The following is a 12,584-nucleotide window of genomic DNA, read 5'->3' on the forward strand; positions in this document are numbered from 1 at the left end:
GAAGGAGAGAAACAGAGGAGGGAGAGAAAAGAAAGAAAGAGAGAGGGAGAGAGGAAAGAATGAAGGAACAGAGGAGGGAGAGTGAGGAAAGAAGGAAGAAAGGAAGGAACAAAGGAAGATTGGAGAAAGGGAAGTCACAGTGGTAGTTGTCCAAATTGAGTTTTGATCCACTTGCTCTGTGTCAGTCCCAAACACAAAATTATTTGATTTCCATATTTTTGTGTGTCATTGGCTCCATGAGGAAGACTCATGCAAATTGTTAGTCATTTCTGTATCTCCAGCATCTAGCAATGTCTGCCACAAAATGGCATCATAATAAATATTTGTCATATTTATGAGAGTGGGGAATGGACAGTCAGGAAGAAAAAAAGAGAGCCCTAGATTTCAGCATTTCTGAGATCTAGAACATCAGATAACAGGAAGTTCGTGATTTCCCAGCAAGAAGCAGATATTACATTGGCATTTGCTCTACTGGGTGCCAACATTTAGTTTTCTTGGCCAGAGTCTAGCCAGGAATCAACATGAGGGCAGGAACCATTGAACCTACACTTAGCCTTCCCACAGATTCTGTGTTGCTACTGTGGTTTATAGGGTATGAGAGAGAACCACAGCACAGGAAGTTCTCCAATAGACTGTTGTGAGAAGAGAGGGTGCTACTCATTCATTTAGCAACACTGTTTGACCTAACCCCATACACCAGACCCAATGCCAAGCTCTTGGCACGCAGTGGAGAATGGAAGCCTGCATCCTCCCCCTTGTCACAATATCTATAGCCACATGCCAAATACGGAAGTGAATTCCATGGAATTGACATCATCACCACCCTGCCTACCCCCAGGCACACATCCAAGTTTCTTTTCCAGATCACAACTATTACATTATTTTTCCTCACTCAAAAGGAAAAAAAAAAAGTGGGGGAGACCACAGGCAGCCTTGGCTTTTCCAACTCTCCAGATGTTGTGTAGTTTAACTGATGGATCAGTTGTGGGTGATGGGGGGCTGGGTTTGGGGAAGTGCTTTGAATCCAACAGTTTATATCTTGGAAGAAGAACGGAGAAGTAATAGGGTTAAAACTGAAGACAAAAAATGCAAAAGATCACTTCCATCACAGGTAGGTAAAGAGTACCCAGGAACTGGGAGAAGGACCATATGCTTTGGAGAATCTGGGCAGATGTTTGATTCTACTTCTGGAAGCCTAAAGTCTTGGAGATCCAGATAGGACATTTTGTTCCTTTCCTCTAATTCATATTACTAAAGACAGGTCTGTTATCTTAACTCTATGGTCCAAATGTTTTCTTTGTGTTTTGAAGTCCACTGTCTCCTATGTAGTTTATATGAATGTTAGGAAGAACAATGGTTTTCTAATAAATAAATAATTTGACCAACATCTTCTTACAGAACAGTTCCTTGAAGCCAAGGAATTGTCCCTTATTTCACCTAGAAGCTAAGGTATAAGTAAGAGTTACCAGTTCATGATCTCTGTTCCCAACTAGAGATTTGTGTTCATTTTTTTAAATTTTTTTTATTTATTCAAAAGAGACAGAGAGAAAGAGGCAAATAGAGAGAAAGAGTGGGCACACTAGGGCCTCTAGCCCCTGCAAATGAACTCCAGAAGCCTGTACTAGGGAATCAAACCTGGGTCCTTAGGCTTTGCAGGCAAGCACCTTAACCACTAAGCCACCTCTTCAGCCCTTCACTCACAAGCCAGTCTCCTGGGTAACAAGAAGTGAGAGATGAAAGACACCCTGAGATAAAAAGAGTATGTAAGGATATAAATGTGAATGTGGCTCTGAGTTATCCCTGACATCCTGTCATTTGCCTTACGTCTATGTGTAGAGGTGAATTGCTCCGACCCAGGAAGTGGGCCTGGATTTCTCAGTGGTCCTCACCCCCCTAGATCTGTGCCCAGTACCTGCAAGCTCAGAAACCTTTGATTTCAGAAATTCAGTCACTGCACATGTATGGATGGTCCTGACCTGTGGAATTTTCTGCTCTTCCCAGATAAAATTACCAAAGCAGATAAGAATAAAAGCAGGTAGAAATAGTATCGCTAACTTCTAGCTTCGGAGACCTGGGCTTAGAGAAGTGAGAAGCTTTTGGGTAGTTTAAGACCTAAAACCTATGTTGGACGAACCTGTAACCATTTTCTACTTCTTTGGGGCAGAAAAAAAAAAAAACTGCTATTGTAGGACAATGTAATTAGGAATATTGGATCATAGATGGACATTTGTAATACTACAGTAACGTTCTTCTCACATCTAAGTTTCTAAAATATTTTAATTCATTCACTTGATGGATAGTTACAGAGCCTGTGGTCTGGCCTATCTCAGGTCTGTGCTGGACCAAAACAAGGCACCCCAGCTCTGTCCTCAATGAAAGTCAGTTGGGTTAAGCAAGCTCCCCATTCCTGGGTCTTGGGACCCCTAAAGTCCTCTCAGTCATATTAATTTTGCATTCACATTCCTCTTTTTACAGCCCCACACTCCAAGGGCTATGAACAGTTCTCCTGTGAAAAGAGATGTGAGATGTGAAAAAGAGAAGACGATGACTTCATTGGAAAGGAGCGAGTTAGCATTTCCATTTCTCAGATTGGGCCGGAACTGGCACACACGCCTCGGAAGATCAGCACAGGGACTTGCCCAACTCAGTACCCATCAGGCCTCCTTCTCACAAAACTGGAAAATGATGTATTTTCAGCAGAGCTTAAAATGATCACCATGATTAGAAAGCTACTTCAGTACAGGGTATTTGGAAGCCAAGATACATTTATCTTTAACATGATCATATAATCTATAGGGGTGTTTTGAGGGTTTTTTTCTTTTTTTCTTAAGAACTGGGCTTCCAACCTTAGAAATTATACTTGGCTTTCCTGCCTGCACAAGGGTGTGTTACCAAGCTGGCACCCTTTCCTGAGCTCACTAGCTGTGTGGTCCTCCTATGCACTGTTAGAAAACTGCTACCAATTCCTCTTAAAGCAATCCTTTCCTGGTGGCTGCATGAGCTCAGGAACCTGGCCGTGAACAATACTGGGCGTAATAGGTGCATTAGATGAAAAGGGCTTTAATAAAGCCACTTACTAGCCAGGTGCCTTCTTTATGGACATGTGATGCTGTGACCCACTTCCCTGAAACCTTTTTTAAATAGAGTCAGGCCCCTTCACAATGCTGGCATCAAAGACTGCATCCTAGCCCTGTATTACCAGTGACCTACGTTGGGTTACTGTCTCTTGTCAGCGGTTAGCAGGTTGTTGGTGTCATAATTTGATCTATGTCAAAATTATGTGCTACATTATAAGTGCACAGTCCTTGAATCATGCATTAGATATGGTAAACATAGACAACATGGTTGTATATCAAATGTATTACTATGTTTTAATTCTAAAAATAATATACATGCGTGTGTTAAAAATAATGCGCTGGTAGATGAAAAGAAATCACCCTGAAAGTCCCTCTTCTAATTCCATTCCCCTCCCCAAAAGGCAGCCATCTTTAATAGCTTGATATATTTTCTTTCTTTGACTCTTTAACAAGCGGAGTCTATTTTTCAGTCTTTAAAGCCATATAATAAATTTGCTGGATTTTGTTCCTTTCAGTCTTTTTCAAAACAGAAAGGAAAAAAAAAAAACAATAAGTGTCACTTAAGACTTTTCCCCACCATGAGGTTTGGAAGATTAAAAACTGCTTTTTTTGTGTTTGGTTTTTAAGTGAAGTGATTCAAGGTAGGCAGTCGCCAACGTGAGAGAAGTTACGTATGCTGTAATGCTATAATCGGGTTTTTGTTAATTCATTCATTCTCCTGCAATTAGGGTTCTCCATACCATGTAAACTATAGACAGAAATACGCCGAGCTACAGGTGTTCCATGCACTGCAGAGAAAGGAAGGGTGTGCATGGCTGTCCGCATGAATAAGCCTTCCTTAGACGGGAAAGTCATTTTAAAAAGAACACATGTGAAGTCATTGTCGGTGGAAACTGATTACAGCCTTCAATTTTCTTTTTTTCACTAACCTCTCAGAAAATGTCTCCTCCCCCTGCTGTCATCTGAACACTGAATTGGTCTTTCCTACTTTGTTTTAATAGAACCAGGATTGCATTTGAAGTTAAGCTGCAAAAAACCAGTCGATCAACAGATTTTCGAGTACCACAGTCAGTCTGCACAATGTTTAATGTTATGGTTGATGCCAAAAGTCAGTCAACAAAACTTTGCAGCATGGAAATGGGCCAAGAGGTAAAAAAAAAAAAAAAAAAAAAGCAGATTTATCCCCCCTGTCTCCATTGATCATGTAAGAAGAAACTACACAAATTCCTTCCATCTCCCCAAGTCTGCTAGTTTCAGAAATACATTCTTAGCAGTTGCAGACGAAGCCACAGATAAGCGCTCGGTATCTGTCAAAGTCAATTTCTGAGGCATGTGCTGGTGAGTGTGCCAGTCACTTGGAAGGGATTCTTGGCTGGATTTAAGGTGGCCATTAAGGTTCCTCTAAGCTAAACGATGTCCAATGACCTTATTGATTAGGCTGGTTCCTCTGTCAGGCCTGGGTTGGTCAGCATACAAGTCATTTTCACATTTGAAATAGCACTTAGAACATCTGGATGCCAGGAGCGTTTCTCCTTGCATCAAACGACTTCCATGTTAGATGGCATGGCCACCCCACCCCCGGTTACAGTTGACTGGTTATGAGTGTTCCCTGGCTCAAAGGTTAGTGCTTTGCTAAGTTTCTGATTCTGAAGCCGTCTTTAAAAATGTAAAAGAGAAGGAAACAGCAACTTGGGCTTGATTAAAGACGATCGTGATCATTTTTCTCTGATGGCTGTACGCCAGCTAGACACTCATGTACCAATTTAGAATTAATTCAGCAATGTTCCTGGCAACTCTAGGCTGTTGCCAATTGGCATAAATTGCTCCTAAATCAGATTTTTCGATACCAGCCTTACATGTTCAGAATTTTTACTAAATTATATTTGTTCCTTATTCGTTATTTATTTTCTCTTTCGGCACCTTCCATTTTAAATGTGGGTTGGTAGTGTTCTCTTCTGGCAAGATCTACTCCAACCTTGTTTCCCTGACAAGTGAGCTCCCTTATCCCTCCCTGCGAACTTCAGCCCAGGCTGATTTTTCTCCAGCCACCCCCAGGGAGGAAGTTCTACGCATTGGAGTCATACACAGGAGCTTATGGTCCACTGCCCAAGCTCCACTTGCTGCTTGTGGATGGTCTGGTCTGTGGTATTCCAATTTCTCTGGGGCTCATAAGAGTTTTGTCTCAGGCCTTTCTGCTAGTCTGTGATTTCAGCCGCTGAGCTGAGTGTGGTGGCACGTACCTTTAATCCCGGCACTCGTGCTTCAGAGGGAAGAGGATCGCTGAGTTCAAGGCCAACCTGGGGCTACCGAGTGAGTTCCAGGTCAACCTGGGCTAGAGTGAGACCCTACCTCAAAAAAAAATATTTTTTTCAGCTTCTGACAGTTCTCTGGTGATGCTGACATTGCTGGCTCATCTAGAGACCACACTGTTTGGAACCACTGACTAAGAGCATTGACATCCGAAAACAAGCTCAAGAGGACTCAGCAGCTGGAACAGTCCTTGGGGAAAATACTGGGTTTTCAGTCACTGAGATTCTTGGCCTCAGTGTGCTGCAAACTGGACTGCACATTCTCTTTGTGCCTCAGTTTCCTTATCTGTAAAATGATAGCACTGGTGTTGGGGAGGTTGCTCAGCGGGTAAAGGCCCTTGCTTGCACAGCCTGACAGTCTAAGTTCAGTTCCCTATTGCCCACATAAAGCCAGATGCACAAAGTGGTACATGCATCTGGAGTTCATGTGCAGTGGCGGGAGGCCCTGACATGCCCATTCCCATCCCCCCCCCCACTGCTTGCAAATAGATAATTTTTTTAAAATATAGTCGCACTTCTATGGTTTTATCTAGTCTATTTTTGATTCACCCAGAAGACCAGCATGTAAAATAGAAAAATAGAGCTGCTGTGGATGAGAGGAGAGGGAAAGAGAAAGGAAGAAAGCATCAGAGCCCGAGCTGGTGGGCTTCTCTGCATCTCACCACCTCTTTAGACTCACCATCTCCCTGAGCTAATCTCTACACAATCATTTAGGCTTCAGATAGCCAACTTCCAAAAGCTTATGCCAAGAGATCTTGAAAATTCATTGAAGATCACTCTGAATTTATCCCTTCGTGAATAGTGTCACTTCCAAATCTCTCTCTCCTAAGAGAGGTGGCATCTTCTCCTTCAACTGAGATATAATTCTCATCCCCATAAAATTCTACCTTTCAATAGTTCCATAGCAGTGACAAAATGAATCCAGCCATGACAGTCATTATCATGACATTTTCACAGTCCTAAAAAGCAAGCAAGCACCCGTTGCTAGTCATCGGCCTCAGTCCTTCCCCAGTCCTACAGAGCCACCAGCCTAGATTGCTCTGTTTCTAAGGATTTTCCGTTTCTGGAACATTCATATAAATAGCATCATACAATATGTATATGCCTGATTTCTTTCACTTAGTATATTTTCATGGTTCACCTCTATTGTAGCCAGTACTGACCTTCCACTTACGACTAAGTTTCTGTCAAAATGGATATCTCACATTTGTTTATGCATTTATCAGTTGATGAGCATTTGGGCTATTTTCACCTTCCGCTTCACAAACCATACTGTGAAAAGTTGTGTGTAAGTTTCCACGTAGACCTCATTTTTCTCATCCCCTTTGGGAATAGAGCTAGAAGTGGAATGTCTGAGCCCTTAACTTTCTAAGGAATTCCCAAATGCTTTCCAAAGTGGCTATACCATTTTATACTCCCATAAGCACTATAGGAAGCCCATATTTCGTTATGGCCACCCAGTGTGTGTCAGCTGCTGTTCCTTGTGGTTTTGAACTACAGTGACGTTTGACATCCCTTCATGTGTTTATTAGTCATTTGTACATTGTTCATTGAACAAATGTCCATGCCCAATGTCATGTGTTTATCAATCAGTCACTGGTACTTTGTTCCTTGAAGAAGGGTCCATGCCTAATTTTTAGCCTGGTTTATTTGTATTCTTTATATAGTCTGGGCCACAGACTAGATACAGTGATGGAATGCTTTTCCATTTTCTGTGTTGCTTTGAACACTTTCTTGATGCTATCATAGTATCCTTCAAAAAAAAAAAAAAAGAAAACTTTTTTGGTTTGAAGTCTGGTTTATCTATTTCCTTTCAGGGCTTTTTGAGATAGACAGTTTAACTAAGATTCAGAGTGGAGAACAGTTGATATTATAGGAATACCTTCTCTTTATCCTTAAGAGCTCCTAGAGCCTCTCTCCAGGTTAACTTATTTACAGCCTTGTGTAAGGAGCTCTGCCACGCCTGCAGAAATGGCTGAATGATGTTCCTAAACAAACCAAGTTACTCTGATCTTAGTGCTCTGGAGTCATGGAGAGAGTAGTGGAAGAGTGAGGGTAGGTGTCCAAACTCCCTTGGGAATCTAGTGGAAGTTATGGTGCCATTTTCCAGGAAAGAAATATTTACATGTAGTGTTTCCATATAATTTCAGGGCACCAGTGAACCTTCTTGGAGCAGATCATAGATACTAGCTGTAAACATATAATGAGAAATAATGAGTTCATATTTATAACAGTAGACCCTGGTTCCCATATTCCCCATTAATCATTTTTTTGGCTGAACTAGAATTATCTTGGCTTAAACCTTGGAGTCATTTAGAAAGAACAAATTGGTAGTTTCATCACTGTAGCCTATAAACCGTCATTTTTCACTATCAAACCTGTGCCCTGGAACCAGTCACTTACTTTTGAACCATGCTGCCACTGTTTGTTGAAGGAAATGTATAGCCTTTAATTTAAAGTTTAAACGGGTTTTTTATTAGATTAAGAGAAGGAAAGCTGCCGGGCATGGTGGTACACGCCTTTAATCCCTGCACTCAGGAGGCAGGGGTAGAAGGATTGCTATGAGTTCAAGGCCACCCTGAGAATACACAGTGAATTCCATGTCAGTCTGGGCTAAAGTGAGACCCTACCTCAAAGAAAAACAGAGAGAAAAGGAAAGGGGAGAGAGTATGAAGAACTCCTGCCCATGAGAAGGTAAAGCCCACCTAGACAGCCAAGTTGGGACCATTTATAGTTTCTGAGTGTGGGAGGGCTAAGCCAGCAATGCCAAACTGAGGAGGACAATTGAGGGGACCCAGCTAGATGGAGTGAGAATATCACAGGACCCTCAGAGTGTGAGTTGACGATAAGCAAGAGGAGATAAAGTTTAAACAACACAGGAGTGCACAAGTTCCTAAATGTAAGGAAAGTAAAAGAGAAAAGCAAAGGAAAACACTGGACTTGATCTCAGCAGAGACTGTTTACTGAAGCACAGCCAGAGGCTACAACCTTCCCGCAGGATGGAGGCTTTCAAGGGCGTTCATTACTGGAGGAAGTGACAGGAATCAGGTGCAGTCTGCCGGGGCTGGACAAGTAGCTGAATCACAGCAGTGGCCGGTTTGCTGGATCTTCCACAGTGAGTCAGAGGAGCTGCCTCCGTGGTTTTCTGCAGGGCAGAATGTGTCGAGTTGTTTAAATTCCTCAGAGTTTTCTGAGTTAAAGAAATTTCATCAGTCTTTTATGAAGAAAGTCCATTAACCCTTCACTAAAATTAACAGAATCTCTACCTGAAATGATAGGCATAATTCTCTTTAACCATGAAGATCCAGAGATCCATTTATAATGCTGTTCACAAATGACGTGGGGCTGTCTGCCATGGCCTGGTCTGTTTTTGTAAAGCAATCTAAGGCCATGCCACCCTGCATGTGCCCGCTCTTGGAAGCTAAGTAGGGTCAGACCTGATTAGTACTTGAATGGGATATCTTATAAAGCCAATGAGACATTATCAGAATTGTCAATAGTACATTAAACCTTGATAACAGCACAGATGTCACTTTGATTAATTACTTTACTTCCTGGCTATACTTTTCCTACAGACTGCTTAAGACCAAGTTGGTAACCAAATGTTTTAAGGTCAGTTGTGACCATTTAGGAAAGACTTAGGGACTTAAGAGCTCTGTGCTCAGCATTTTTATCATCTTCAAGGATGAGTCGGGGCCATGCAGATCATGTGACTTCCCCCAGAAGCATCAGGGATCTTCCCCTCTGTTCTGACTCCCCTTCTGCAGACTGTATATTGGAGTCCAACCTCTGGGACTCCATAATCTCTCTGAGAGAGTAGATGACTTGCCAGAGTTACAGGACACTTTAGTACACTTAAGGAGTATCCTGTAGTCTCCTGGGCTCCAACATACTGTTTGCCTCTTTTAGTTCTGATGTCTCAAATTGACTCTGGAGTCTACATATAGTTTTTAAGCACTCGGAAGGACAGTTCCATCAGTCTTGAACAAAACCATGGATTTATAAGTTCAGGCAAAATATGGTAACAGCCCTGGACATAATTCTTACCAATAAATTTTCAACACATTTGGAAATAGTTTTGTTTAAAAGTAACTAAAGTAGAACAAAGTTTTGCCATCTCTGTTTTAAGACACCATGAGAAGTGTCCAGCTCAGGGATTAAGAAAGCTTCTGTTGTAAATGCATGAAAACAGTCTGTCCTTGAATTCCTAATAAGTACACAGCTTTTTAAAACTGGACATAAAGTCCCCTGACTTCTGGATGTCAGATTAGAGAGTTATCCTGGAGTTATCTACACTTAACACTCTGAAGCCAAAAAGTAGAGTCCTTTTCTCTCCAGATACTGTTCTATTTGATAACGTACAAAAGATTCCATGTATTTTCCTGATACTATCCAACACTTTTTGATGAAACTAATAACTGAAGTTTGTACACATAGTTTTTTTTCCAGATAATGTATGTGCATGCCCTAGACTAAATATCTTTATTAAGGGCCCATCTAATAACGTATTCTCTTCTGTTCTTGAATTCTTGTCCTAAAGATGTAGTTCTCTCTAAACTGTGTTAGAAATATCTACCATAATTTTCATCCTTAGGAATCAGTGTCATGTGACCAGCTTGTGGGAAGTGAGGCCTCTTCTAACTTAGAATGGCCCATGGCTGAGAATATTCATGATGAAGCCAGGCATGCTTGTATGTCTTCTCTCTTGCCTGGCACAGTGTCTGTAGTCTTGGCTAGAACATCAATGGGTAATAACATGAAGCAGCCCTCCGTTCAATTTTCTTACTCTGTGAAATGGATAGTCATCTCTAAAAGAAAACTGATTTGTTAAAATGGGATTGACCAAGACTGGCTGGAAGCATCCTAAATTCTGGGTAGAAATGTATGGAAGTCAGTAGACTTCCATTTTTATGTAGTGTGCACATTGTTAATAGTGAATATTCAGCCTAGGTGATATATCTCATTTCTAACACTGGCCTCATCCTAGATTTCACTCCTTCAGCCTGTTTTAGACTAGATACTAGTAAGCTGATGTCTTTGTCCATTTTAAGCTCACTTCCTGAATTTCATCACTGGGATAATGGCTCTACATTTGTTCACCATACTTTTCCATCTTAAATATTTTTTTTCATTAAAATTTGTGAAGTACCAATAGAGAGGAAATTGTGTATTAAATAGTTTCTCACTTGGCCTAGTGTGCTTTCATCTCATTTCCAAGGTCAGATGGTTGTAACAGAAAGATAACATACACACTGTCAGGTCCATGACAAGGCAAAATGGGCGGCACAGGAAGTCAAGGAATGCTTTGCACGTAGGTTTGCGGATTTACAGCTACTTGGCCCATCAGAAGCAAAAGTAACTCTGCAAACTCCCTGCGCCGCTGGAAATGAGTCACTCTCTTGGTAATTGTCACCATGACCCCAGGATACAATTTAGGGGCATGGGTCTAGTAAACCCAGGAAGGCCATAGAGAAAGATGGATTAGGATTAGGCAAAACTTGGGGACATTCTTATTTGAACCCACATTAGGATACAGATAGCATTGGATAATCAGACTGTGAGGAATTCATACATAACAAGATTGTCTAGCAGAGGGTGATGGCATTAGAAGATGCCCCAGTGTGTGGACCCCCTTCATGGAGCTTCATATCTGCACAGAGCAGTACGTCTTCCCCCAGACAGCAAGGGGTGAGGTAACGCTCATTATTGCTCCACAAAAGCAAGTTAGTCAAATAAATGTCAGTAAAGCCTGACAAAAGAAATTTATGTCGTTCATCATTACCTACTGTATTAGTCAGGGTTCCTAGAGGAGCAGAACTGATAGAGTGACTTGTAGTAAAGAGGGGATTTATTGGATTCGCTTACATCAGCCCAACAATAGCAGGTTGCAAGGCTGGGCGTCAAGGAACCCGGTAGCTGCTCAGTCCACGAGGCTGGAGGCCTCAGCAGTCCCAGTCTGGTACTGAAGGCCTGGAGGTGTACTGGAGAGCCACTGCCCTTCAGTCCACGCTGGTCTTCAGTCTGGGCTGGAAGGCTCAGTCCACGCTGGTCTTCAGTCCGGGCTGGAAGGCAGCAGGCAGCACCCGCAGGCAGGTGGGAGGAGGGGTTCTCTTGACCTAGAGCTTCTGTAGAGAAAGCCCCCCTCTGAGAGGGGCCACCCACTCTGGGGGAAGGGCTTACTCAGGGGAAAGGACTTCCTCCTTCGGTTAATCCTTCCTGGAAACCTCCTCAGAGACCCACCCAATTCCTAAACAGATCAACTTGTCAAAAGAACATAGCCATCACACCTACATAGGAACTGCTTTGGTATTTACCACTGTGCTACATGATTAATGGAGTCATTACTCCTCCTTACCAGCTTCACTAAATCAATTTTTGTCAATTTAGTTTAATTTAATTTAATGAAGGGATAATTTCCATTCCACAGAGCTGTGGATTTTAGGTGCACTTAGAGAAGTGTGCACACCTGTGGAACCACATGCTCATTAGTCCGTAATGGCAGTTCTAGAATAGCAATATCAAGTATCAACTCCTCATTTTTTTCTGGCTTTTTTTTTTTTTTTTTTTGCTTTCATTTTGTTTTTGAAGCAGGATCTAAATAGCCCAGGCTAATCTAGAACCTAGTCCAGGCTGGCTACAAACTTCAGGGTGACCCTCCTGCCTCAGCCTCCAGACCCTAACTGCTGGGCTTCCAGGCATGAGCCACCGCACCCGGCTCCACGCGGCACCTCTAAGTTTCTGTGTTTGTGTGTGTCTTCGTCAGCACTCTTGGTCAGGTGAATCTGCCTTCCACATTCAGAACCTAATTCGCCCTCCGCTGTGGAGGTGAGTGTTTGTGCAACAGAGACTCCCGTTCTCACGAGGAAACAAGGCAGGAAGATCACATCAAAACACTTGATTTTATAAGCAGAGAGCAAGTTTGTTCTATTCACTGTAACAGGAGGCGAGTGGAGATCATACAGAGTTAGAGAGAGAAAGTAATACCTAGAAAGCAGGTCAGGCCCAGTGTGGCCCAGGCACACCGTGATTCCATCAGTACCTCTGCCTTGTCTCCATATAGAAGGATTGATAGTTTCCCAGATCCCACAGAGCAAGCATGTCCTCTTGGGTGAAGAAATAGAGCCATTAGCTCCTCAGACCATGAAGTTTAACCTTCTTGGGCAACATGGAGAACAGTTGATCGTGTCTATTTTAACCA

At 42.3% G+C, this 12,584-nt stretch overlaps 1 protein-coding gene across 9 annotated transcripts in view; it reads left to right on the top strand.

The window, feature by feature from the left end:
- Positions 1 to 12,584, top strand: part of Cadps (calcium dependent secretion activator) — a 506,710-nt gene that overhangs the window by 405,936 nt on the left and 88,190 nt on the right. For all 9 annotated transcript variants that reach the window (XM_045135763.1, XM_045135769.1, XM_045135761.1 and 6 more), the window contains one exon: positions 4,079 to 4,226. In XM_045135763.1, coding sequence (XP_044991698.1) covers positions 4,079 to 4,226 — 148 coding nt within the window. The remainder of the gene's footprint in view (positions 1 to 4,078; positions 4,227 to 12,584) is intronic.

The sequence above is a fragment of the Jaculus jaculus genome, chromosome 16 (assembly GCF_020740685.1).
Source record: "Jaculus jaculus isolate mJacJac1 chromosome 16, mJacJac1.mat.Y.cur, whole genome shotgun sequence".
NCBI classification, from domain to species: Eukaryota; Metazoa; Chordata; class Mammalia; order Rodentia; family Dipodidae; genus Jaculus; species Jaculus jaculus.